The following is a 23,955-nucleotide window of genomic DNA, read 5'->3' on the forward strand; positions in this document are numbered from 1 at the left end:
TCATCACCATGATTTTTAGGCTCCCGCCAAACCATAGGGACTCCAAATGGCATAACTTTTTTCTTACCACATTTTCACAGTCTTAAACCTTCAACACAAATGCGACATACTTTATGTGGCGCTTCTGGTTTATCTATATCACCTATTTTCACTCCATAGAAGGCAAAATATGCATTTTTCACAGATGCGATTATTTCTTGTCATTGCTTATGCATAACAAAGCACCCACATATGTAGCAGAATATGTTTGGATTGTTCAAACATCCACGAGAAGACATATGTACAACAGGAATAGTATCTTAGTAGAGCAAAACAAGGAGATTTAACATTACATCCACGAGGATATTTGGACCCATATTCTAGAACGGGGTGGTAATATCGACAATATTTACCTAGATTTTGCCAAGGCTTTCGACAGTGTACCCCACGAAAGGCTGAAAATCAAACTGGAAGGGTACGGAATTCGGGGAAATGTCCTAGCGTGGATAGAAGACTTTCTACATGACCGCAAGCAATGTGTGGTGATTAATGGCACGAAATCGTCATCTGTACCTGTAACAAGTGGGGTACCGCAGGGTAGTGTATTGGGCCCGCTGTTGTTTGTTTGTTTCATAAATGATATGCCTGACGTTGTACACTCCTCCATACAAATGTTTGCCGATGACGCCAAGTTATTTCGGGAAATTAAGAACCAAGCGGACTGTGAAGAGCTGCAGAAGGACCTCTGTGGGCTCCAGGAATGGTCGAAGGAATGGCTGCTGAGATTCAATGTCACGAAGTGTAAGAGGATGCACCTGGGGCGTACCAACGGTAAGGAGGCGTACCATATGTCCCAACGGGATGAAGAAAATGTACTAGTTGAGACTGTGTGTGAGAAGGACCTAGGTGTGTATGTTGACAATGAGCTGAAGTTCTCGGGCCATTGTGAGAAGAAGGTAAATCAGGCAAATAAATTATTGGGTCTTATAAGAAGGTCGTTCAGATATCTAGACGGTCCGTCCCTCGTGACGATCTTCAGGAGTGAAGTGCTTCCCCATCTGGAGTACTGTCACCCCATCTGGTCCCCGAGATATGCTAGGGACTGTCAGTTGGTTGAAAATGTTCAAAGGAGGGCCACCAAGCTGGTGCCTGCACTTCGGCATCTCAGCTACCCTGCGAGATTGGAGCGCCTGAACTTGCCTAGCTTATACTACAGACGGGCAAGGGGGGACCTAGTTGAGGTTTATAAGCATCTCAGGGGGCACTACTCAGTTGAGTGTCCTTACTTGGAGCTGGCGGACGCTCGCCCCACAAGGGGTCACAGCTCAAGATTGAAGAAGCCGCAAGTCCGGAAAACCGTGAGGGCAAACTTTTTCGGAGTGAGGGTTGTAAACTCTTGGAACAATCTACCAGAAAGTGTTGTGACGGCACCGAGTGTGAGCTCTTTCAAGAGAAGACTTGACCAACACTGGAGCGGGTTCAGGTACATTCAGGAGCCGGTGCATGCCCAGTATTTGCCAACAGTGCGTGACAGAGACGTGACCGATCGCCCGGGCGGCTAGCGAGCCGACCTTTTGGTGAAGAATATAAAGGAAAAGAGTCGTGACCGATCGCCCAAGCGGCTAACAAGCCGATCAGTGGCGAAGAGGATAAAAGTAAAAGTAGGAAAGGAAACAACTTAGGTAATCAATAAAGATTCTTTTCACAACTTGTAATAGGAGCCCTATACACAGCACCAAATAGTATATTTTTCATTTTCAAAATGATCTCACACCATACCGCTTTATCATATAAATGACCATTCAAGAAATTTACATTGTCTTCAAGAGAAATAAGAGAATTCCTCGATAATATAACTACACCTCTACCAGGTTCACTCTGCACACCATCGAATTTACTATTTAACTTTCATTAAAATAATGATGGACTTTTTTGTTTGCCAGTAAATTAAATTCTAAAAACAAAATTAATTCAGAGTTTACTAGCCTATTATAGGCTACCACTTTTGCATCACTGGACTGGTATTTATTTATTTCCCTTTATTATCTATATTTTATAATATTTCTGACTTTACTGTATTTTCACTTCCAACAACTCAATTAATTTATTGAATCATTATTCATCCAAACACAAGGAAGTCGGATAATGCTACTATCAGACTCACCAGCTCTGCTCACCACGTTCTGCCGGGAGTGCCGTACGATATGTTGGGCAAACACCTCATTTTTACCTAGACTTCACTTTTAACTGCTACACTGGCAGTGATTCAGCGCCATCTCCAGGACAAGCATTCAACCAACAAATAGAGAGTGAATTACACTACAGTACTACTGTCAGTAGTAGGTCATTTTGATATTCCTTGGTACAAACACTCCAGTCGCCCGACAGACGACACGACAGCAGAGCTGGTGCAGGGTAAAATAATTGTACTTAACTTCTGCATATTAGTATATCAGGAATTTTATATTTGAGTGACAGATTGTTTTGAAAGGTGAAAATACCAATGTAATGACGTTTAGTGAGAGAAAGATTACGAGTTGGGCTTTTAGGACACGTGTGGGGTGGACAATGGCTGGTCTTGGAAGTGATGTTAAAAATAAGTTAAATGATATCTTCCTGTTATTGTTGTTGACAGTATGACACACACACACACTGTACAATTAGGATGATAAGTATTTGGTAATTTCTGAGAACAGCACTACCATCAAAAGGAGTTGTTCGTTTTCGTTAATTTTTTACTTCACCTTAGTTGATATGAAAAACAAGCAGCAGAAGTATTGTTTAAAGACCTCACCAACCTAACAAATAAACCTACCTAACCTTAACTAACTTCCTGGAGCCCCCAGACCACCTTCCTAGTATATTGAACAGAAAGAACTTACTATGGTACGGTGTAATTTTACGTTTTTTGTGTGGACGAGAGCAACCGTCCGTACCAAACGGTTCTTGAGCATACAGGGAGCATCGGCGTTGATCAAGCCCGGGCTTTTTTAATTTTTTTTAAATATGTCGATATGATTGGCTGTTTACATCCTGGGTTGAGACTTCGCCACCTCATTACCGCCTAATTATCTACCACACAAAGCAACTGCACAAGAAATAATTATTACGTCAGAATTCACGGATAAAAATAAAGTAAGAAAATAAACAGTAAAACAAATAACTCACCCACGGGTCAGTTGTCAATATTAACCATCATTTATAGTAAGTACCTGTATGGTACTGTATTGTTGCATTTTCAACCAATAGGTTTTTTGCTTCAGCCTCTCAAGCCAGTTCCTGGACACTCCACTGTGAAATTACGGCATTTATTCTCGGTTAGGTTAGGTTTGTTTTTCAATATGAAAATTGAATAAAGCATCATGAGATCCAAATTGGTTGAAAATGCAAATTTACCAGAAGTATTTAAAAAAGGTGACAACTTTTTATTTCGGTAATTTATGAGGAAACTGCTAACCCGAGTCATTCATTTTTTCCACAGGTGTTCTTATCATTATAGTAAGTATTTTCAACGAGGTGACAACTTTTTATTTTAATTATACGTATTTATTATTTTTAGTTTTTATATACAATCATAGGTCACCTGTAGTGGGCAGGGAATGAAAGATGAGGGAAATTGCAGAGTAAACACTGTGAAAACAGACCATATGACACTAAAACAAAGTCTTTACATGATTTGTACAAGAAGAAATTAATTATGTACCATAAACACTCCTCTGATAAATCTGCCAAGTCACCGCGTCTCATCTGTTGAGTAAAGATTTATATGAGGTTGAACAAGGAACTTTATATTTATATAAGGAGAAACAGCAAAAAGTAAGAAAAACATTTTATTTTATTTGCAGTGGATGTTTTGTTGTTACCGGCTAAGTTCCTACTAGTGCTATTTTACAGTGAGTGCACTCTGATTGGCTAACTGTCCATTACCGGCAAACAAAACGGCAAAATAGTCACTGACGTTTCGATGATAGTAGGAAAATAGAAATGACAATGCACAGATTAGGAGGTTAGGTAGCTGAGGTGAGATTCGGCTAATTAAGGTTCTAATAGGTTCTGTGCATTGTCGTTTTGATGTGATTAGCCAATCCGAGCACACTCTTGGTAAAATAGCATAAGGTGGAACTTAGCCGGTCACGGCAAAATATCTACTGCCTATTTTAAAATTTTCCGTCACCCCCATTTAACAACAATACAAGTACTGGGTGTTCAAAGTGGGCAGGGTAATGAAGTAGAGGCCAAATGTGGGGTAAAATACTATAAAAGAACATCAAACAAACCTCTGATGTTACCTGCGGTTTGATCAAATTAAAATTCATGTACCGGTATCTCTCTTGATTGAACGCATGCATCTGTAGGAACATATCAGTGATTCCTGACAAGGCACAAATTTTCCACAACTTAAGCTTTCTTTTAAATGCCTCAACTTTTTCGTACTGGGAAATGCTTTTTGTGATTGCACCTTGCATCGTTTTTCAGCTTGCTTACTTCATTGAATATATCTGCAAGATAGCCGAGTTGAACAAGCCATTTCTCATCATTCAGGAACTCTGCTAGATCAGGCTTCTTCTCCGAGAGGAATGTACACAGCTCCTCCCTCAGGCTGAATTAGCGTGTGAACATCCGCTCGCGGGACAACCATGTCACCTGTGTGTGCATGAGCAGGGAGTGGTGGTTCACGCCTACTTCCTCAGAGTGCAGTGAACAATCTGGAGTTTGTGGTTCATGCTTTAACAAAGCTCACGATGGTTATGGCTGTGTTCAAAACTGTGTGAAGCCCAGGTTCAATGTCTTTTGCGGCGAGCATTTCTCTGTGCCAAAAAAAAAATGAGTTCAAATGGCACGGGGAGCAACTTCTTTTGTTCTTTTTGTCTTATTAACTTAGAAGGTTTCATACTCTCACTGGACAGCACTTGAGAGTAAAGAACACACTGTGGTTGGGCAGCGCTTTACTTGCTGGGCTTACTACGAAGTCATAGTTAAGGTAAAGGTCATCATATTTCATAATTTTTGGCTCCCTAACATGAGCAGATCTTTCTTCCTCTTACTCGCAACAGATGTGACCTCTGACTCATCATCTGAAGATTTTGACTCATTACTGTGGGTTTCATAGTTCTTGTTTTGATGAGGATAGTCGAGTAATAAATTTGTCCACTTTCTTCGCAGCTGGAGAAAAGCACAGTCTGGAAAAAAACATAAGGCCTATTATAGCACAGTCAAACCAAAAATTCCAGAAGACTCAATAATATCAATCATGAATCCATGACCATGATTTGTGGCTCAATGGCAGAAAGTGGTCCCTCGGTTAACGAGCACAATTCGTTCCAGCAGGTTGCTCGTTAACCGAAACCATTGTTTCAATGGATTTTTGGGTAATTGGTTCCAGCTCACCGAAAATTGCCTAAATTCAACAAAAAAGGTAGAAAAGTACACTTACTTTGAGGTGTGTATGTAGAAGGTTCCTGGGTGAAGATGATGGTGATGGGAATTAGAATGGGGGTGGAGGAGAAGGGAGAAGAGAAGGCATTGGGGTGGAAGAGAAGTCACCCCGTGGCGCCATTTCACCCATAAAATTTTAGTTCTCTTGGTGTAATTCAAGATTATTTTCTTTAAATCAACACTGCATTATATATTGTCAATATGTAAAATAAATTTCAAAATGACCAATAATTTGCTTGCAAACACAGAAAAAAAGCGTTTAGTTGAAGAGTCTCAAACAAGATGTAACCCCCACTGAAAAGACACAAAGACTGACGCATGTTTGGTGTGTTGACAGGCTGGATGGCGTGCATAAAACTAGTTTCCTTGCCTTCTATTATGTTCAGTAATTGTTAAAATGAGTAAAAAATTTAATATTAAACTTTTAAAATTATCAAATAGTATAAACTTCTTGATATTTGCTAAAATGGTAAGGAATTTAAGCCCTAGAACCGATTACTGTATTGGCGGACTAATACTACAGCTGGTGGACCGCCAAATGCAAGCGAAATCATGTTCAGGTTGGCTCGTAAGAAACTCGTTAATCGAGGGATTGCTCGTTAACCGAAGTTAAGAATCTAATGGAAGGTAACTCGTTAACCGAGGTGCTCGTTAACCGAGGGACCACTGTATTTTGTAGTAAGACGTTTTTGTTTTTCATAATTACAGGACTGTGCACATAACTGGATATCTGGAGCATAGATTAAACTAACCACTTATCCTTTTCCTGCAGGTGAAAAATGCAGGAATTGGACATTGAGGCCTTGGGTGTCACTGATCGATGGAATCTCAAGAGTGTGGAGGTTATTTCCTCTTTACAGCACCAGTAAGTAAAATACTGTACAACTGTGTTACAGTATAGTCCATACAAAGAATTTATTTTCTAAATGTTTAGTACAGTACGTATATTATTTTCAGTTTAGCTGTTATAAACTGGGAGTTAAGTACAGTAAAGTACTGTATTACCTCCCCACTTTTTAACAGATAAAGTTTTGACTCTAGTAGTGTGTCTTCACAAGCTCTAATATCTTAAACATTTTCAGCCTTGAACCATATGAGTCATGGGTAGTGCAAGCATCTGTATTGGGTGACAATCGAGAGGCATTTACGTTTTTCTTCCCTCTTCTTGCCGGCCTCGGTAATGAGTTAGGAGCACAAGCCCTCTGGGCATCTCTATTAGTAGAATGGTCAAATCTGCTTTTGAAATGGTAAGTTACAGTATTGGCAAATAATAGTAGATCATTGGGAAATACTTGTTTATAGAGTAGAGTGCAGTACAGTAAATTCTGTGTTAGAAAATTTATTAGAATTGTATCAGATTTGTGATTTTATTACTCAAGATGGATTTGTTTTGGGTATTACGTAATGCACGGTATTTAACTTTTAAGTGGAACTCACAGATAGTAATTATATTTCCTTTTTTTATTTAAATACTGTAGTATTTTGATATCTTACATTAGATTACATGAACATAATATGGTTTCTATAATGACAGGATATTCAAAGGGGACCGCCCGTACTGGTGGATAGGTGAGACGCCACTTTACAATGATGAAACTCAACCTCAGTTGCGACAATTTCCTAACACATGTGAGTCGGGGCCAGGCACGCCATCAGGACACCTTATGATGAATGTAGCGCTGTTTTATGTGGCGTCCAAAGGCATCACCAGACACTTCATATGGAAATCCAAAGCTTTGAAGTTAGTACAGTATATAATTTTTTTGTTACTGTACCCTGAACTGAAAAGAAAATGTAATAAAATTGGTTTTGAAAATGCTTGTAGGATCACATATCAGTTAAAACAGAAAAATATCCCAAGATGTGTAGTTTCTTGAAGCAAATAATGAAACTAGTATTGTTTAAAAAAATTGAATAGTTTTGAAAAATATAAAACAGGGTATAAAATATTTTGAGTGTGCAGTAATTTTGAAAATAAAAAAGGGTGTGAAATATTTTGATAGGGCATTCATTAATAAAACGATAACAAAAAAATTGGAGACATAATTCCAGTTCTTGTATTCATATTACAGTGATATCCCCGTTAGCCAGAACAGTTGGTGCAGAGCACTTCCAGAGATGAGAGATTTCCGGCTAACCAGACGACTTTCTCAAACCTGTAAAAATTTCCTTATCTTCGGAATATTTTCCGGTTACTGGGAAAAGTTTCCATGTCTAAACTAGACATCTTGCAGACACTAGCCCACTTCCCCAGAATGTTTCTGGGTGCTGGGGATCTATTCCTTGAGTCTAAACTACTGGAGTCCGTAAATGCAGTTCTATTTAAGTTAGAAACTCTACTTCTTTACTATAATAATCCAGAGTAGTTTACCTAAAAGTTTGGTAAAATAAATATATTTGAAAATTAAAAGTCTATATGATATGGGCATGAAAGAAACTGTGTGTTACAGCTGACTGGTATTTTCCACTCCCATGGAGCAGTGGGGGATTAGTGGGTCTTGTGTACCTGAACTGACTCAATGTCAGGTGGAGGTAGGGTGGGGGAATAGTTGTCTCATAATGCTGACCTGATGGAATGTCAGGTCACCCTTTCATGGGTGGCTGTACATACATACATACATACATGAGTTACTGCACCACGAGGCCTATGTGACCTCACACAGTATCGCAAGAGACCAGCCTGGGCCATCAGCTGCAAACTATAATAAATTTTATGTTCAGTTCATGTTCCTTCTCCTTTCAGGAATGAAAGCTTTTGTTAAATTACCCACCCACCCTATGTCTTTGTAAGTTATAAGTCATTTTTGTGTAATGTATATTTTCAGCCTTCGGGCTGCAGAACTTTTTCAATGAACCATTAATGTTATTATTATTATCACACATGTTTGGGAGGGAGGGTGTTACGGTCACTTTTACCCCCAATTGACCCTTCTCCCTGTGGCTGGGGGGAGATGGGTTGTTGACATCATACTCCAGGCAGAGGGGTTCTAATTTTTTGCTTATAAAATGCCACTGACTTGACTTAGGAGAATATAACTTGCATTGCTGGAATTTTTGTAAGGTAGCGATTAATTTGAGTATAAACATCCCTTAGTTTGCACCACATATCATAATTATAGTAATTAACTTGAGTAAAGGTTCAAAGTTTCGGGACATCACTAATGTATAATGAGTCTCCTTATGCCCTGGCTTATTCATTGATCAGTTGTCTAAGTGCAAAAGTAGTCCCGTCGAGCCATCATGTATCAATTAATTTTAAAATATAAATTATAATGTAAAATGTTAAAAGACAATGGGTTGGTAGTGCTGTTAATGTGTGTAAGTGTTTTGGCATGTCACCTCACTACCTGACTCGTGGACAAACTCATCATCAACTTCTTCAAATCCTACAATGTGCTTGGCAACGTCAAAACACACACACACGGGAATTAAGACAACAAGCATCCAGTGAGGGTCTTGTTGTGTGACTGCATGGAGGCGAATTAAAAGATCAGCTGTTGAGAGCTTATCGCTTAGCAACACTGGTGCATATTATCACTCCTTTCCACTCCATCTCTAATCCCCCACACCTTTCTGCTTTCTCACTCCACATTTTAAAATGTTGTATAATATACTGTTGAAGGGATACAACTTTGTTTATTTATACTTAGACTTATCACAATATCCCTTAAAATACTTTAGGTTTCGTGTATATTCAAGGCATCTTCAGTTCATGAGACCGACTAATACTCCAGCTAAGAATGGGTGACTTGACATTCCATCAGTAGGTCAGTAATATGAGACCACTAATCGCCCATCCTACCTCCATCTGACACCGAGTCAGGTCAGGTCCCCCAAAATACTTTAGCTATCGTCTTTATTCAAGACATTTTCAGAAAATGCTCTCGATTTTCAACCCTGGAAAATTTGTTCCCAAAGCTGGAAATTTTTGGATAATTCCGGCTGTGGGAATGATTTTCCGAGCAAATTTAAATTCCGGCTATCGGAAATTTCCGGATTTGAGGGACTCCAGCTAACAGAGATATTACTGTATACTATATTTTATTTCAGTACCTGCCAGAAGGGTATTTTGTCAGCCACGGTGTACTCAGTGTATTTGATGTGGATTGGAGTAATTTTTGTCTCCCGGCTCTACATCCAAGCACACTTCATCCATCAGAACATCTTAGGGATAATTGCTGGTAAGGTTAATTAATTATAAGTATTTTCTTTTTAACCCTTAGATTGGGTTAATAACACTTGGCAACAATTTAAAAATAAAATCTGCAACATGGTTCAGAGCAGCTTCCGTTTGGTAATCTTGAGGTGCTGATTTCAAATCTGGCAAGAAAAATTCGTTGGCACATACAGTTTATTTGTTATACTGTACAAAAAATTAAATCTTACAAAAACGGACAAATAAAATATTTCCTGTTATTCCTGTTACTTTTTTCCACGTCATCACACTATAATTCAATAAAGAATGAAAACAATTATAAGAAGACACAAAAAGTATAAAATTAGCCACTGTATGGCAGGGCTAATGTACATACAGTGGGGTATGCTATAACGAATCTAATTGGTTCTAGAACCTTGTTCGTTATAGCATTCGTTCGTTATAGGATTAATCCGTTCCAGGCCCCCAAATACAACCACTTAACACTGGAAAATATAATATAAAATTGTAAAAATTTAAAAAAAGTGCATACATATGCATCTAAACCCCTGAAATAAAGAATATCATTAATACTTGTAATAAAAAAACAATAAATTAGTAAAAAAAAAAATTATTTTTTTTTAATAATGTTTGTTGTAGGAGTTTCGTTCGTTATAGCATTCTCAATTTTATAGGTAAAACCGTTCGTTATAGGAATATTCGTAGTAGGATCTGTTCGTTATAGCATACCCCACTGTACTTCTTCTGGATTTTCTTTATTACTGAAGCAGCTATCTACACAGGTACTTAGTTGGGAGAGAATGTATTGTGAATTCTCTCCGGGAGAAGTGTTTTAAGTACACTTTTGTAGGAATACTTAAGTGAGGTATTCTCGCCCCCGTAAGTGTCAAGATTCTCGCATCCTCTCTCCACTCGTCTTTCCACTGTGCAAATTGTAACGTTTCTTAAACCTTTGGAACCACCCATGACTTGCTGTGAAGTTTTGATCGCACTCATCTCCTGCCTGCTTTTTCAGGCTTTCGAAAAGGCTTCTTGCCTTAGCCTGTTTGGTCAGAAGGCTTAGGGTACACGCTTTTGCAGCTGATCTTCCATCCACGTCACAAGTAATTTCTCCCTCTGCTGAAGAGGACCTTGTCTTTTTTTTGTTATTATTGTTCCCTTTATAGGTGCTGATCCTTTCACTACCTCACAAATTTGTTCCTTGTCCTTCAAAATTTTTGATATTATTGAGTGAGAGAGGCCAAGGTCGCGTGAAATGGTTGTTACCGTTTTTCCATTTTCATATTGCATGATTATTTTCATTTTTATCTCAAAAGTAATTGACTGTCTCTTTTTCTTCTCAGCACCACGAGAACTCTCACTTTTATGCTTGCCAGCCATTTTAAAGGGGGAATTACAAACAAAATTTTGTCAGTACACAGCGCGATCACTAACAACAATGACGGCCAAACACCAACTGAGCGGGCTACGGTGTGGATGCTGTACACCACGAGGCAGCCTAACCCAAGCTATCGTACGGCGTCACATTACGACCAAACGTCGGGACTCTAAAATGCGTAACGTGAAAAATATTTTATACAACCATGGCAGTCGTATGTCCGGGTTGTCGTACGTCTAGGAGAGTGCTGTTTGTTGAGGATTCACTTCAAGTGCCACTTAAGTCACTGGAACCGCTTGTTTTGTTTTTTCTGAGTGTTCCCTGGTTTTCGTATCCGTATCTCATTCGGCTGCCACCAGTGTGATAGTGGATTTTTTTTGTCACAATTGTTTTAAATTAATTTTGGAACTCTTAAGTTGCATGGCTGATGTAAACACTTATTCTGTATTTTCCTTCTTACTGAAGTGGCTATCTACACAGGTTGGGAGAGAAAGTACAGTATTGTGAATTCGCTCAGAGCATGAGAGAGGAGGAGGAGGAGGAGGAGCAGGCGAGGTGTTTGCTAAATCAGCTTGACTTTGCTCAACCTCTGAGGGAGTTACAAACTCAGCGTGTATAACTACTGAGTCATTGTTGAATAATTTGGTGTTATATATATTTGAGTGAATATTTATATAATGCTAAAGGTGCTGTTACACCTCATCATGGCAGGATCCCATCTACCCTGGTACCTTTCCTTCAAACGTCTAATGTCCTGATGATGTGCTCTCCCTGTTCATCACAAACCGCCCCCAGATTCTCAGGAAAAAAGTCCAAGTGCGAGTGTAGGAGGTGGATTTTCAGGGACATCCTACATCCTAAGTTTTTGTAGTTTTTTAAGAGTTCCTCTACAAGTTGGCAATAGTTTTCTTCCTTCTTGTTTCCAAGAAACCCCTTGACTACAGATTTGAAGGATTTCCATGCAGCTAGCTCATTTTCATTCAGTTTGTTTTCAGAATCGTCATCACAAAGTACCTTTCTTATCTGTGGGCCAATAAAGATACTCTCTTTGACTTTAGCATCACTGAGCTGTGGGAATTTTCCCCTCAAATACACGAACCCATCACCTTGTTTGTCTGTAGCCTTCACAAAATTCTTCATTAGTCTCAGCTTGATGTGTAAAGGAGGTAGAAGTACATCGTTTGGGTCTACCAAGGGAGTATATCTAACGTTGCTTTTTTCCTGGAACAAACGTTTCTCTCTCTGGCCAGTCCTTTGTGTTGTAGTGTTTTTCTGTTGCTCTTCTGTCCCTTAAACACAGAAAACAGCAATATTTCGTGAACCCTCCTTGAAGGCAGAGTAAAAAGGCTATAACCTTCAAATCGCCACAGATCTGCCATCTAACTCCTTGTATTTAATAGCAGTCAGTATTTTATCCATACTATCATACGTTTCCTTCAAACCTACAGAATGAGCTACTGGAACTGAGGGCTTCTGGTTCCCATTATGCAACAATACTGCTTTCAATCTAAACTTGGAGGAATCTATAAAAGCCGCCATTCCTTTGGGTCATGTTTTTCTCCCAACTCTGACATCAGTCCATCTACATCAGTACAGAGGGAATCCTGCATACTGTACAATGAAGACAATGTAATATTTCTTTTCCTAAAAACATAAATTCTTGTCTGTTTTGCTAGCAAGTTCTCATTCCTGCAGTCTTGATGCTAAAAGTTCCGCCTGTTGTTTTGACAATCGGAGATCACATGCAAGATCATTAAGTTCACTTTGTTCTATAAGACGTGGTTCATTGGAAGTCTGGTCAATGAAAGGAGGATCATGGGATGATTCTGGGATTTCTCCCTCAATTTCTTCATCCGAAGTTGAGAGGTCTTCTAAATTAGCCGGTGGTGTAGGTATAGGGAGGCCTTCTCCGTGAGGAACAGGCTTTATTGCCGAAGGTACATTTGGATACTCAATTTGGTGAATTAACACAGCCTCAGCATTGTATTCTCTCCATTCTCTTGTTCAGTATTGCTAACCTTGCATTTAATATATCGCTACCAACACAAGTACGTATCTTATATTCCTACACTACATATACACATATATCATAAAAATGTTACGTAGCTGACATTTTTTATTGCCATATTTTAAATCAGCACCCCAAAATTAATAAAGTGCAGTATATTTGATCCATGTTACTGAACCCTTGTCAACTAGTGTAATTGGTTGACCTGACTGTTCATGAGCATCCGGTAATTTCAGTAAGAATTCTTAAGTTGTATGGGAAGATATCAAGTTAAAAGTTTTACCTTTTGAAGAAAATTCTGCTGTAGATGTTTGGTGTATATTAATTGTTCTCCAGTTAAGAAATGTTTATACCATATTCCCTTCCTTACTTAAAAGCTGGATACCTCATAACATTAGTAACAACAACAAAATTGGAATGTATTCATTACTTACCAAGGGTGTGTCTGGCATTCAGAACAATTTGTACTGCCTCTTCCCATTATCTAAGCAGCTTGTGATATTTCCCAGTCATTTTAGAAAGACTGGATTGGTTGTAAATGTGTAGTTTATCCCAAAGTCAATGTTTATTGTTTATAATCAATCCAGGATAAAACAGCTCACTTGGTTCCCTCCTTCATTTTGTCGGGTGAGCGGGAAATCTTGTACGTTGTGTGATCCCAGGCTTAAATGACCATGAGCTGAGTGATTTTTTTTTACTAGAGTTGCTTGCTGGAGGTGAGAGATTCCTTGGGTTCTGACTCTGAACCCCCAGCCTTTTTTCCAAGGTGTATTCAAAAGCTGTTCTCTCCTGGGTCAGGTATGATTCTTGATTTTAGGATGGATCCCAAATATATGTACACTCGCAACAAAAAGTATCGGTGCATACTGTAGTGTGAAAAATTTGAGACCAGTGATGATAGGTATTGGGAAAGGCGAGTTGTTCCAGCCATATGTTGGCAGCCCTGTAATCCTGCTGAGCAGCTACTATGGCCTGGTCAAGTGAAACAAACCGTTATAAAAAGGTCGGGAAGTGATAAATAGACAGTATGAAATATGAGGAGCTCCCTGTTAACAAAATTATTTGTGATACTTGTGAATATTGCCACATTAATTTATGCTACCAAATAAACCACTCAACCTGGTCGTGGTGCAGCGTGGACGGCCGCTCCGAGACCTGTCGTCTGTAGCACCAGTTTCGAGGTATCGCCGAATCCATCGTGCAGCGGTGTTCCTGTGGACACCAACCCGCCGGCTAATATCTGTGACGCCGAACCCTTCGTTATGAAGGGCAATAATAGACACTCGTGTTCCCTCTGAGGTTCCATGTCGTCTGGTATGTGTATATCTCTACTGCTTCATATTGCCTCTGTTTTATACCCACGTTCACCGAGACCGAACCCTCGCTCATCATTCAGTCGACACAAAGCAACAATCCGAAAAGAAGAAACAAACACACTGATTGTCAGCCATATGGCAACACCTAGGGGGAGGGGAGGGGTTATGATACACTTGCCAACCTTCCCGACATATCACAGTGTATACGTATTGTTTCGGAAGTCGTCGATCTCACCCTGCATCGATACCTTTTGGTGCGAGTGTACACTACTACAGTACAGTAGAACCTCGATAAATCGGACTAATTGGGGCAGGCCCTAGTCCAAAAAATAAGAAAGTTCGAAAAAAGTGAATCTTTGTGAGGGGGGGTTGGAGATAACTGCTTCTCTGGACTGTTTAAAGAAAATAAGTTGTTGTTATAATGCATAACATGGTTATTAAGACACTACGGTATTACATCAACAATAAAAAAATATGAAACAGAACTTTCTGGTTTGAAATTCGGACTTAGGTCTGTATGCTGACAACTGTTTTCACCAAGATGATTGTTACATACTGTAAAGTGTCTTAGAAATAAAGAGTAAAGTGTATACTGTACAATACAGTGGGGTATGCTATAACGAACGGATCCTACTACAAATATTCCTATAACGAACGGTTTTACCTATAAAATTGAGAATGCTATAACGAACGCAACTCCTACAACGAACGCGGATGAATACCGGACTATTTCGCCTGGCGCATGAATATAGTTGTACCGCGACCCACAACAAGAGCGTCAGGCACCATCTTTGTCTCATTGTGTAGCCAGTGCACCACTGTTATTGTTGAAATTTCGTCTTTTGATGTGGAAATTCGCGTTATTTGTATAACTATTTTGTTATACAAGTATACAATTGTAACAATGAGTCGTCCAAAGCGAGTGAGAAAGCTAATAACCCTTGAAACTAAGAAAGAAATTATAAAGAAACGTGAGAATGGAAGAAGCATTGCGAAACTTAGTGATGAATATGGGATGGCTAAATCGACTATATGTACGATTTTGAAAAATAAAGAGGAGTTAAAAACTGTGCAAGTGGCTAAGGGAATCTTTAGACTTAGCAAAGCAAGGTGTAATGTGATTGAAGAGATGGAAAATTTACTCTTAGTGTGGATAAAGGAGAAAGAAATGGCAGGTGGTAACATTAGTGAAGCTATAATTTGTGAGAAGGCTAAACAATTGTTTGATGACCTTAAAGCCAAGACTCCCAGTGGAAGTGATAGTGATGTGCCAGTGTTTAGGGGTACCTGCATGCTGAATAACACTAAGGTAAGATAAAGTACCGTATTTTTTACATTTTCCACAGAATTTTTTCAGTGTTAAGCGGTTGTATTTGGGGGCCTGGAACGGATTAATCCTATAACGAACGAATGCTACAACGAACGAGGTTCTGGAACCAATTACGTTCGTTATAGCATACCCCACTGTACTATAAATATAACAATTGGAAAAAATAATTGTAGGGGAATATTGTGTCTTTGTACCCATTTCTTAAAATATGTACAGTAAACCCTTAAACATCTCGTGATTAGGTTAATGAAAACCCTGCGAAGTTCACCCACGGGAAGCTATGGGAAGCCCAAATTGTAAAAAAAACGAAGAAAAACCATTCCGGGTGTTTGAAATACACACACATCAAAATAGATAGAACAGTTAATGTAAAGCAACAAAGCTCACTATAAAGTAATAAAAATACTGTATGGTAAAATAAAAATGCACACTCACTATCCATGTGTGAAGTTGTTGCCATCACATTGTTGTCTCCCCCTGCTGTGATGACTGAACAAACTGTTCAAACTTGTACCCATTCTCTTCAAAATGACCTTTAAACTGAGCTGGGTAACCCTCAACAGCATCATGATCTGCAGAAACCGCTTCTCCAGTAACTTTGAGGTTATGCAGATTGTGTCTCTGAAGTTTTTAAACCATCCTTTACTAGCTGTAAAAGTTGAGCTCTTTTGCTCTTGATTGTCACCACTTGCACTGGCCATACTGGTAGCACTTCTAGCCAGGCTATCACCACCACTTGCACAAACACCTTCAGCACTGTAACCATGTGCACTAACACCAGCATTGTTACCATGTACACTAACACCTGCAGCACTGTCACCACTTACACGAGCAGTATCACTTGAAAAACCTTCATAGAGAGTCTTAACTTTGTTCCTGATAATTAATCAGTGTCAACACTTACATTACGGCAGTTCTTATCTTCAGTGCAAGTACTGAGAGCCTTCTCCATCTTACTAATAACAGGGTCTCTAAGATGCAGTGTCTTGCTGGCAGCACTCACAGCACTCGGGGCAATGCACTCACGAATCTCCTTTCCTTTCCATGTAGCGAATTCTTGACTCATTCATACCGTAATGGCGACCACAGGCAGCATATCTCATACTACTTCAATTTATCAAGTACTTTCTCCACCATAGTCAGCACCTTCCTTACATTGGCAGGCATGCCAATAGAGCCTCCAGCAGGTGCAGGACATTTACGAAGCATGGAGAGAGAGTAGGGAAAGGCAGTATGGACACGTAAACAACAAAGCTCTTCACGGGCTGGCAGTGCAGGCAACGGTGAGGGCGAGGGACGCGATCTTTAAGGGTTTACTTTACTAACATAATTTTAACCTTTTTCTTAAAACACTCTAGTATCCCCGTTAAATGTATTACATACTCTACAAAAAAAAATAAATGTAAAAGAGTGTAGGTAGTGAGGTGTGGCACACTGATACATAAACTCGTGAGTCTGAGACAGTGAGACACATGCCAAACACCACCTCTCCACCGACGTCCATCCCCATGTACGAACACACAAACCATCTGGACTACTGGGTTTTCAAGATTTTTTATTTTATAATAGAGGGGCAATCCAGAGCACCTCAGAGAGTCCGAAAAAGGCGAATTCTGATATATTGAAGTCGCATTTATCGAGGTTTTACTGTATTACCAATCTCTCTCAGAAGACATTTTTATCAGTATCCCCATATTCACTCCTTTCTGGCTCTCCAAATTTACCCTGAATTCCTTCATATCTTAATGAGACTCTTTTATATCTAAATCTAAAATCTTCATTCACTGTTACTGTATGATATATATGGACACAAAGTAGTCCCTTCAGCTGTATATTATTATATTACTCTTATATTACTCTTATTAATTATGTATAGTAAAGCATTACAGAACATGTATTAATTCTATGTAATATTCTATTTATTGTGCACCATATTATGTATATAAATTATCACATTTATACTTTATGTATTCAGCTTGTGAATGCTGGCATCTGTATAGGCCAGCGCGTAGTAATACATAGATAGATGTAGAGGTAGTTGAGACCGAGTCCTGGTGGTGTGCCCACAGGCTTCCTGCGTCCAACTGTATTATCTCCCGTACGAGAATAGAACCTACTTTTAAAGACAACAAGTGTTTGTATATACCCTCAGTAGTATAGAACATTCTTTGGGTATCTGGCAATACACTAGAGTTACTAACTCTCATGTTGAAGTAATCTTTACAGGTTTTCAAGTCTTCCCAAAACCGGTCTCTTTCCTCTTCCTGGGATATATGCACTCACAATATCCATCTCTCAGACTCCACTTTTAGTCATATTCATAATACTGTATTCTAGGACTGCACTTTTTACTCTTACATTTTCTGATAGTCTCGACTTCATTTCCCTCACCTGTCTTCAGCAGATTTACACTTTGCCCTTGAACTTTGTTTTGTTCAGAGCCAGGACATCCTACTTCCTATCATGATGGGTTGGTACGCCTCAGTAAAGTGCAGGCAGTCATTCTGGCGTGTTTCCTCTTTGGTACAGTTATGTCAGCTTACTCACTGCTGATCTGTTATGGAATGGATCCTTTGTGGTCATTGCCATTGGCTCTTAAGCATTGTACTCACCCAGAATATGTGAAGATTGATACACAGCCATTCTATATAGTGATGAGATTCACAGGAGCAGCTTTGGGACTAGGTAAGTCAGGAGACCAAATACAGTATTTTCATGTAATTTCATGGCATGTTACATTGGTTGTTATTATGTCCAGTGTACAGTAATTCTCTGATGAATGATCATTTTATATTCCAGTATTATCAAGTTCTTATTACTACAGGTTTGGGCCTTTCATCAGACCAGCGTTATGTTGTCCTAAATACTCCAAGAAATTTTATTCGCACAATACTAACCATAAAAGGAGGAATTCTGATTGGAAGAATGGTGGCAATGATTCAGGTAAATATATGGTTCACCATTTAAACTTGTGGAAGGATTTAGATGAATAGATTAAGTGATAAGAAGCAATTAAAGTTTGAAGATGTTCCAAGAGCTGACTGGTGTCACAAGTAAGTAGAGAGGCATCAGATATGAGTTCTTATTAGTCAGCCCTAGAGGCAGCAAATAAATTATTCTTGCATCTATGTGTTCACTTGGAGTCACTGCAAAATTCATTATTTTTTTTTTTTACAATTAGACATATACTCCCGACTTACGACGGGGTTAGGGACCCAAATCCAGGTCGTAAGTCAAAATGGTCGTAAGTCGAAAATGCTTAAATAATACATAGAAAATCTAAAATGGGTGTCTTTTTTCAGCACCACAAAACTTCGCTTAAGCTTGCCAGCCATTTTAAAGTGAATTACAAACCAAAATTTTTGTCAGCACAGCAATCACTGATATTGGGACCTAAAATATGTAATTTGATAAAATTTTGCACGACTGAGGCGTCGTATGTCCGGGTGGTCTTAGTCTGAGAGGTCGTAGTCGGGGAGAGCTGTATATATATATACATATACAGTGGTCCTTGGTTAACGAATGCCTCGTTAACTAACTTCCTTCCATAAAATCTTCATTTCGTTAACGAAATTTCATTAAAATGCTTTGGCTTGCTCACCAGCTGGAAGATTAGTCCGCCAATACAGAAATCGGTTCTAGGGCGTACATTCGTTAATATTGGAGTAAATATCAAGAAGGTTGAACTAGTCAATAATTTTCCAAGTTTTATATTAATTTTTTTAGGTCATTTTAACACTTATTTAACATAATTGCAGTACCTAGTGGTATTTAGTTATCTGTCATATAGGGGAAATTTATGTTTTTCTCTTATAAAATGTCAATGAATTGACTTAAGAGAATATAATTAACATTGCTGGAATTCTTGTAAGATAGTGATTAATTTGAATATAAACATGCTATAGTTTGCAATAGACAAAAAAATTAGTACTTAATTAGTACATATGACTAAAATATATGATGTCTATATTCAAATTATTTGTTGCCTTGCAAGGATTTTAGCAGTGTAGGTTATATTCTCCTAACTTTAGTCTGTGATATTTTATAAGATAAAAACTTTAAGCCTAAAACCACCAAATCCTGGTTGGGAGGGAGGGGGGAGGAGGGGAAGTGACAGTGACATGTTTGGCAGTTGCCCAGAAGGTCTAGTGAAGTATTAATTTGTTTATTTATGTCCTTTAGATTGAGTTATTGTTTTATGCTTATAAAATGTCACAGAAGTGATCGGGGAGAATATAATTTACATTCCTGGAATTCTTATAAAATAGTGATTAATTTGAATATAATCATGCAATAGTTTGCACTAGACAAAAATTTTGTAATCATTTAGTACAGTGGGGTATGCTATAACGAATCTAATTGGTTCTAGAACCTTGTTCGTTATAGCATTCGTTCGTTATAGGATTAAACCGTTCCAGGCCCCCAAATACAACCACTTAACACTGAAAAATATAATATAAAATTGTAAAAATTGTAAAAAAGTGCATAAATATGCATCTAAACCCCTGAAATAAAGAATATCATTAATACTTGTAATACAGAAACAATAAATTAGTAAAAAAGAAAAAAAAAATTTTTTTTTAATAATGTTCGAGTAGCATTCTCAATTTTATAGGTAAAACCGTTCGTTATAGGAATATTCGTAGTAGGATCCGTTCGTTATAGCATACCCCACTGTACATTATTTTGAGTACATGTACAGTACAGTTTTGCCCTTAGGACAGTGTAGCGTGCCCAAAGAAACATTAGGCGCAAAATTTAAAATATGATGTGCCTGATTGACTCGTGCAAAATAGGAAAGATTCCCTTTAAATTAAAACATTGTCCTTAATTGTGTCGCTTTAAATCGAGTTGATCGAGAGTTCAATTTAGAAATTTGATTTAATGAATAGGGGTGGCTCAAATTAATTCATTAAATCGAGAAAGTACTGTACAAAAAAAAAATATATGAAACAGAACTCTCTGGGTTAAAAATCACACACAAGTTTGGTTGTCAACAACTATTTTCACCGAGATGATTGTTATTTACTGTAAAGTGTTATATGCTTGTAACTACCGAGATTATCTTAAGAATAAAGCGAAAACTGTATACTGTACAGTACAGTACAGTACTATAAAGTTAAAAATAAGAACATATAAGTGTAGGGGTATGTTGTATGTGAAAGACGAATATATATCTGGGAGCAGATGGGAAGGGTAGGGGAGAGGGCAGGTAGGTTCATTTGGTGCCAGTTTGATAAAATAATATCCTTGAAAAATCAACTTTCCTGAAAAAAGATTCTCACACTCAACACCATGAATTGTTTGTTTACAAGGGCAAACAGCTGATAGGCTTAGCTGCTTTCCACAATGTCTGTCTTCAGCACTGAGTAAATTAGATTTACACAGTACTGTACAGTACAGTAGTGTATTTATCATAACTTAATAAGTAATATTGTAGTGTACAGTAATACATATTATGTATCTGTATATACTCAAGTTTATTCATTAATCAGTTGTCCAAGTGTACAAGTGGCCAAATTGAGCCATGATGTATTACTTAAAGGTAATAAATAATGTTGTTAGGAGGGTAGCTTCAACAACGTGAAGATGATCAAGGAGAATCCAGTGACGATGACCCCGCCGCTCTGAAGTTTGATGATGAAGCTGAAGTCGCTTTGCAAGTGTCTGGAGTTGATTCTGAAGGCTTTGAATCCAATTAGCCTGGACTCCCCATTGTCTCCCAGAGCTTCCCACACCCCCACTATTCGGTGGAGATGGTGGAGTGTTGCATAATTAGCTTCCTGGGCTTTCTTAATAATGTAGATGCAGTTTATGTGATATGTGTCATTTTGGGAACGTTAAGTTGGTTACCCAAAGTTGTTCTCGAGTAAAGGTTCTTGCGAGTGGAGTACAATAATCAGTGATTTTAACACGTGTTAAAGGGCATCGCTTGTAACCTATTACTGATGCATGGATGTGTACCAGTAAGATATACCCACGCAAAATAGGACCCCCACCGTATACAAAGTTAGGTTTTTATTAATAAGAGATGTTTCCAAGGGCCTTTCAAAAATTTTTAACTCCTTTTCATACACTGTTTGAAACTAATGTGGATATGAGTTCTAGTACAGGAGCTGCTTACCTTGGTCATCCTTCTCTTCTGATGCTCCTAGTTCTACTGCTGAATTCATTACTGACACCATTGTGATTGAAGAAACATAAAAAAAAAAATCTTAACTCCCCAGTTGGTTTAGTTTGTTCCTATGTCATTGCTGTAAATAAGAAGGAAATTATTAGCTTGTCAAGCTTCACAGATAGTCATCTAGCCCATGAGCCCTTGCCTTGTCATTTTTGTGTGTTGTGTTTGATTTATATATTCACAGTGAGTTATTTATGAAAAGTAATGATATTTTTCCTTGTCAGGCAAGTTTACCAACTAGTAGGTATTGTTCCTGACTCTGACCCTGGGCATCAACATTCCCTTCATCATCATCGCCCTGCTGCCTCATTTTCTTCTCACTGTATATTACTCAAACTAGAAATATGTATTATAGGTCAATACTGTACTGTACATTAACTGTGAAATACCAGTAAGTGTGATAATAACAAGTCGGTCCAGTAAAGAATCTCCACCGGACTCAGTGATGTGTTCAACTTGTGATGGTAAAGAATGTACAAACCTTAAGGAATTGTATATACTACAGTAATTAAATTATTTCAATTTTCAATTGTATTTTTTAACTTCACAGAAGTTTGTAAAAAAAGATTGTGAATTTGATTTGTAATAGTTTTATTGCACAAAAATAAAAAAAAAAATATTTAAATTGGATTTAACTATGTGAATAGGGTCCCCTCAGAGCTGAATTAAATCATCTGGCATTAGCCAAATAAAGTATTAAAAGTAGCATCCCCATTATGAAGGGTTTAATATTAGATTTGTTTGATATCTATTATTAATTTTTTCTCTTTCATTATTGTTAAACAGACATGCCCTGACAACCAACGCATATGCAGACTCTGAAAGATCGTAGGTTAGTGAATCAACAGTTATTGAAGAAATTAATCCCATTAGAATATAACAAATTCAGGAGGTTGCGGGGCCACCCACCAAAAACTCCCATCTACCCTTGATATATCACTGTCATGCATACTGTCAAGCAAGAAAATAAAGCAGACATATAAAGTAAGCATAATAAGCATTAAATAAGGAATGTACAGTAGTACCCTGATTTACACGGTGTACAGTAGTACCCCGATTTACGCTGTCAATTGAACCCACAGGGTACCGCGTTAAGTGAAATCCGCGTAAATGGAACAACAGAACATATGGGATTAATTCCAATAGAGACTGGCCCAACCCCCAAACTTCACTTTTTCCGACACAATACCTATGTTGTAGTAAAAATATTATCTAAATTTTATGATGGTATGCTCACACAATTAATATTTAAGAGAAATACAGTCGCCAGGTTAATGTCCATTCATATAATAGACTCAATTCCCCCCCCCCCCTCTTCCCAGCTCACTGGCCCCTACCTCTCTGAGAAATGATTGGGTGAAACACTAGATTTTAACTTTTAGTAATAAATAATACCTCAGACTAAAGTTAGGATAATATAATTGACATTTCTGGATTCCTTGCAGGTCAGGGAATATTTTGAATGTAAACTTCATATATTTTGCACAAAAGATAAAATACTTGCTTTGTGTAAACCAAATTATTACATTAGATCTAAAATTTGTATGTCTAATGCAAAATCCATGATGTTTATATTCAAAATGGTTATCATATTGTAGGAATTCCAGCAATGTAAATTATATTCTGGCCAGGTAATTTGTATGAATTTTATGAGCTAAAAAAAAAAAAAAAAATTAGTCAACCCTCACTTAACGCGGTTAATGTAACCCACAGGGTGCCGCGTAAAGTGAATAACATAACATATGGGATTAATTGAAATCGAGTCCAGGCCGACCCCCAAACTCCACTTTTTGACGACACACAACTATGTTGTAGTAACAATATTATCTTAACTTTATGATGGTATGCACAAACAATTAATAATTAAGAGAAATATTAATAATATTAGGTTTTCTAACACTTACATTAGTAGAAAAGATGGCTGGGCACACGGGAATGGGCGGTTGGTTCCGAGGCAGAGGGCAGATTATTGGCCCCCACCTGTATCACTTGTATCACTATCCACCATAGAGGCTTGCAGGGCCTCTTTGTCAAACCCCTCAAAGTCCATATAAGTCCATATCTTCACTATAATTATCACTATCACTGACTTGGGCCGGCTGTGGTGGGTGGCGGTGAAGAACTCGGTAATGTTTTGATGACTGGGCAACCTTGTGAGCACCATGCTCGTG

At 38.2% G+C, this 23,955-nt stretch overlaps 1 protein-coding gene across 1 annotated transcript; it reads left to right on the forward strand.

The window, feature by feature from the left end:
* Positions 1-2,244: 2,244 nt before the first annotated feature.
* LOC121873555 (glucose-6-phosphatase 2-like) lies at positions 2,245-22,313 on the forward strand. Its single transcript, XM_042377200.1, has 8 exons — positions 2,245-2,394; positions 6,188-6,280; positions 6,498-6,662; positions 6,950-7,156; positions 9,466-9,601; positions 18,045-18,288; positions 18,428-18,546; positions 22,009-22,313. Exons 2-8 carry the CDS (start codon positions 6,195-6,197, stop codon positions 22,039-22,041), a joined length of 990 nt encoding a protein of 329 aa, XP_042233134.1. The 5' UTR covers positions 2,245-2,394; positions 6,188-6,194; the 3' UTR covers positions 22,042-22,313.
* Positions 22,314-23,955: the final 1,642 nt, after the last annotated feature.

Source organism: Homarus americanus, unplaced genomic scaffold (genome assembly GCF_018991925.1).
Source record: "Homarus americanus isolate GMGI-L3 unplaced genomic scaffold, GMGI_Hamer_2.0 scaffold30858, whole genome shotgun sequence".
Taxonomy (NCBI): Eukaryota; Metazoa; Arthropoda; class Malacostraca; order Decapoda; family Nephropidae; genus Homarus; species Homarus americanus.